Source organism: Cebus imitator, unplaced genomic scaffold (genome assembly GCF_001604975.1).
Source record: "Cebus imitator isolate Cc_AM_T3 unplaced genomic scaffold, Cebus_imitator-1.0 Scaffold469, whole genome shotgun sequence".
In the NCBI taxonomy this organism is placed as follows: domain Eukaryota; kingdom Metazoa; phylum Chordata; class Mammalia; order Primates; family Cebidae; genus Cebus; species Cebus imitator.
The window spans coordinates 859,931-862,074 of NW_016107784.1; the positions used below are offsets into that span (position 1 = coordinate 859,931).

Below are 2,144 nucleotides of genomic sequence, written 5' to 3' on the forward strand. Positions count from 1 at the left end.
AATGGTATGAAATAAGAAGAGAAGACAGACTTGTCAGCAGCTAGAAAGCCGACCTGATACAGAGCCTGGATTCAGGCAATTGTTCAAAGAGGCCTTCCAAAATCTTCTTCTTTGCTGGACCCTGTCTTGGCTCTGCGTCCCTGTACTTTCATATAAATACTCAAAAATGAGGCAAATGTACCAAAAGGTAGTGAATTGCTTTGTAAATTCTGGGAAGAGGACTTGTGACTAATGTAGAGAAGAAACGCACTTCAGCCAGTAACATGAATTATAACATTAAAATTACTTATTTTCATTTATATCAGAGTAACAAATACTTATGAAGTCCTCTGAAGTTCAACACACAGGTCTCTCGTGTGGGGCGGCGGATGTGGAAATGTTCTTGTTCTTCCTTCTTTACACATTTAAGTTGTGCCTTTTGTTCTTAAAGAGATTTTCTTTTGTTCAAAAATTTATTTCTGATATTTCACAAATCCGAAAATAATTGAAGAAACAGGTTACATCATTCCAATTTTGCCTTGGGTTTGAAGAGTCCCTTATAGTCACACAGTCCTCCAGGGTAACTAGGTTGTTGGGCTCCCCTACATCCCAGAAGCTGAAAAAGAATGACATAAGAGATTTTAAATCCCAGCAAAAAGAGGTAGAGTAACCTGCTATACTGGGCAAATTCCATTTGTGTTATTTAACCTCACGACAATTTTGCCAGGCAGGTATTATAATACCCGGAAGCCTAAACCATTTGTCTAAGTTACAGTTTGTGAGTACTCAAGCTGAACTGGATCTTTCTGACTTTCTATTCTGTCCTGTTCCTTAGCTATAGAATGAGAAGTTATGCGGAAGATTGATATTCTGATAGATTTGTTTTCTTCACACTCATGTCTCCTGTCGGCTTGGCTCTCTTTATTTTGCACAGAGTGTGTATTAACTTAGGTGCATCCTGCAGTGGTGTTATGGTGCAGCAGTGAAGCAGCATTTCTAAAGCGTCAGAGCATCTGTGCTGTGCTCTTAGAACTGCTCATTCGCTAAGTCACTTAACTCTTCTGAGTTTTAGTTTCCTCAAATGCCAAATAAAGATGAAAGATTAATAATACTGATGCATTCCAGGAAAGCGTGATTTAGGTGAAATGAAATAATAAATGAGAAAAAAAAACTTTGAAAACTTAAAAATGCTGTGCTCCATCAGAAAGAATACCTAATGCATGCTGGGCTTAATATCTGGGTCATGGGATGATTGGTGCAGCAAACCACCATGACACACGTTCACCTATGTAACAAACCTGTACTTCCTGCGCCTTTCCCCTAGAACTTAAAATAAAAGTTGAAGAAAAGAAAAAAGATCAAAAACTTACTCCCTAACAAATCATGAGAATCAACATATATAGCAAAATATTTTATAATCAATTAATCAATCTAACAAAAAAGCATACGCACAATAAAAAAATGCTATGCTCTAATGATGTAAGGCTAGTATTAAGGAGAAAAGAGACATTATCAAGGGATTCTCATTTTCACTGCATAAGAATCTGCTGTCTTTCTCAACTTACTATTTTTTCCCCCTCATTTCCTTCAGATTTGGGGAATAAGACTCTTAATTCCTTCCCTTGTCTCTTTTGTATTCTCAGTGAATGATTCTTCAGTTCTAACCCCCTTCTCATTTCGTTTATTATTTCCGCTTTATTCTTGAGACGATCCCGGAAAGGCGAGAAGCGGGTGCTTGTACTTCTCCTTCGTCTTTTCTACATCAGCTCTTCTCTTTCCTGCATTTAATACTACCAAGGATGGACCTGATCTATCGCAGATAACAGAAGGTGGTTTCAAGAGCTCCTCTCAACAGGAGGGTAATTACCTCAGAGACTTTGTGAAAGGTGTGTTATCCACCCACTGCCACTGACCCTCGACCACCTGGTCTGACAGTCCAATAAAAAACTCTTTCATTTTCGGTTTCTTGTAGAAAAGGAATTCCTATGGAAGACAGAAAATAAAAGGAGATCAGTTATTTCCGTTTTGAATAAATGTTGCTGGTAATTTTTATTAAAAGAGGTAAGAATCGGCCGGGCGCGGTGGCTCACGCCTGTAATCCCAGCACTTTGGGAGGCTGAGGCGGGTGGATCGCGAGGTCAAGAGATCGAGACCATCCTGGTCAA

At 39.0% G+C, this 2,144-nt stretch overlaps 1 protein-coding gene across 1 annotated transcript in view; it reads right to left on the reverse strand.

Annotated features, from left to right (window-relative positions):
• Positions 1-264: 264 nt before the first annotated feature.
• The window catches only part of CLEC4E (C-type lectin domain family 4 member E), a 6,150-nt gene continuing 4,270 nt past the window's right edge, over positions 265-2,144 (reverse strand). The window contains exons 5-6 of the mRNA XM_017512316.2: positions 1,847-1,962; positions 265-595 (exon numbers count right to left, since the gene is read on the reverse strand). Coding sequence (XP_017367805.1) covers positions 445-595; positions 1,847-1,962 — 267 coding nt within the window. The 3' untranslated portion in view covers positions 265-444. The remainder of the gene's footprint in view (positions 596-1,846; positions 1,963-2,144) is intronic.